This window comes from Petaurus breviceps, unplaced genomic scaffold (assembly GCF_028583685.1).
Source record: "Petaurus breviceps papuanus isolate PSGF00001 unplaced genomic scaffold, PetGlider_PUasm1.0 90895, whole genome shotgun sequence".
NCBI lineage: Eukaryota > Metazoa > Chordata > Mammalia > Diprotodontia > Petauridae > Petaurus > Petaurus breviceps.
The window spans coordinates 36,675,867-36,677,986 of NW_027187372.1; the positions used below are offsets into that span (position 1 = coordinate 36,675,867).

The 2,120-nt window shown below is 51.8% G+C and overlaps 1 protein-coding gene across 1 annotated transcript; it reads left to right on the plus strand.

Moving 5' to 3' along the window:
* Window positions 1-498: 498 nt before the first annotated feature.
* G0S2 (G0/G1 switch 2) lies at window positions 499-1,872 on the plus strand. The gene is made up of 2 exons (XM_069074362.1): window positions 499-667; window positions 1,150-1,872. Exon 2 carries the CDS (start codon window positions 1,177-1,179, stop codon window positions 1,483-1,485), a length of 309 nt encoding a protein of 102 aa, XP_068930463.1. The 5' UTR covers window positions 499-667; window positions 1,150-1,176; the 3' UTR covers window positions 1,486-1,872.
* The last annotated feature ends 248 nt before the right edge of the window (window positions 1,873-2,120 follow it).

Below are 2,120 nucleotides of genomic sequence, written 5' to 3' on the forward strand. Positions count from 1 at the left end.
CTCATTTCTGCAGCCCATTCCCTGTTTTAGGCCTTAGGTGATGAAACTGAAACCGAACGAGTAGAGACTGGAAAACGCAAGCTCCCCATCGTCCTTTATTAAGGTCCCACTTGAATGCAAGGGTGGGAGAGGAAGGCTGCGCACCCGCAAAAACGTAAACTAAAGTCATTAACGTAATATCCTGTGTACGTGCTTAAAGGCTAAGCGGCTCTCCACCTCGAGCCAGGTGCGGGACGCTGAGGGCTGGAAGCCTGCCTGCGCTCTCTTGGTCGCCCTCCTTGCTGTCCTCGGACCCCTACTCCGTGAACACCCCCAGCTCACACAACCAGGGCGTGCACGGCTCGTGGACACCTCCCCTGGGCGCCCTCCCAACCAACCAACACACACACACACACAGGATCTCACACTCTAGCTTCCAGAACTCCTCCTCCGGTCCCCCTTCCCCCTCCTCCCTACCCCTGCCCGGGGAGAACTTGCCCCTAGAGGGGGTGGGGCTGTGAGAAGGAATAAAAAGCCTGTCCTGGCTCTAGCCTCGGCAGCAGCTGCAGTCTTCATCTGGAAGAGCTGCAACTGCCCAGGGGGAGGGGACATTCCACCACTGGACCAACATACTACCCCACTGACCACAGCTTCTTTGTTGCTGTCCACATCCTCGTACCCACATCAGGTAAAAGGGCTCCCTTTTTGGCATGTAGGAAGAGGGAGAGCGCTAGCACTCAGATGCCCCTCTGCCCACTAGGACTGGAGGGAGCTGGGCATGGAGTAGGGAGCCTCATTGTCGAAAAAGGCTAGAAGAGGGGACAGCGGGGCGAAGAAGGGCTCTTGTTGGACTTCAGAGAATAGGAGTTGATTACAGTCCTTACCATAGGAGCTCATGACATAATGAAAAGGAGCAGGTATTAGCAGACCTTGGGTTCCTGTTCCAGCTGTGTGACTATAGACAAGGCACCTGACCTCTCTGGGCCTTAATTTTCCCATCTGTAAAATGATGGATGGTTTAATTATGCCTGAAGTTCCCTACAGTTCTTGATAGAATACCTGGGTATTATGGAAACTGAACCCAAATGGAGTCCTTTCCCCTATCTCCCTCCTTCCTGTCACTTGAAGTTGCTAAGGGTTCCCCTTTTCTCTACTTTTGTGTCTTTGCAGGTCACCCCCCTATCTTAAAGGCCAAAAATGGAAACTGTCCAGGAGCTGATCCCCTTGGCCAAGGAAATGATGGCCCAGAAGCGAAATGGGAAGATGATGAAGTTATACGTGCTGGGCAGTGTGCTGGCCTTTTTTGGAGTCATGATTGGCCTGGTGGAGACAGTATGCAGTCCCTTCTGTGCCAACAGATGGCTTCAGGAGGACGAGGCAGCCGTGGCAGCTGTGCAAGCTGCTAGGCTCCGGGAGTCCAGGAGAAGGGAAGCATTGCTGGAGAAAAGCAAGCAACAGGAAGCCCTGGGAGGTCGGAGCCTCTCCCATCGCCAACACGCCTCCTAAAAGCCGTGAGGAGAACTGGGAGAAGCAAGCTGCCCCAAGAATGGGAGAGAGGGCCACTGAGAGGCAAAGTCCCAGCTGATTGCACAGGTGGCTCTACACTCCAATTGGGGAAGCTTCTGATTTCTGAGAAAGGAATCTAGGACTAGACTGTGGCTGAGACTAAAGGCACCAGGGAGTCTACATAAATGACTGGGGTGGAGGTTTTGCTGCTGTGCAGCAGTAGAGAGGGCTGATCTGTCCTAATAACCATATATATACCTTTTCGGTATCTGAGTGCATGGAACACTCTGCACTGTGGAGAAAGAGTGGGGACATGCTTTTATATTCTCATTAATATTATTACTATTATCACTATTTTGCATTTTGAAATAAAATAATTTTATAATACTTGATGGCGTTGGCTTGTGTGGGTGGCTGGTGGTGGGAGGGGATGGGTTGTAGGATCCTATGAAGATACTGGAATTTGGGGACTTGTGTGGAGGGGAGAGAGCAGCTTCCTGAAGGCCAGACCACACCAGCTCTAGCACCTAGAGATGTAGCACCTTTAGGAACTCTTCTAGGTTTGGGGCTGGGGGGTGGAGGATGGGTCTTTTATAGGAAGAGACCCCTTATTCAGTCCTATGAGACTAGTCTTA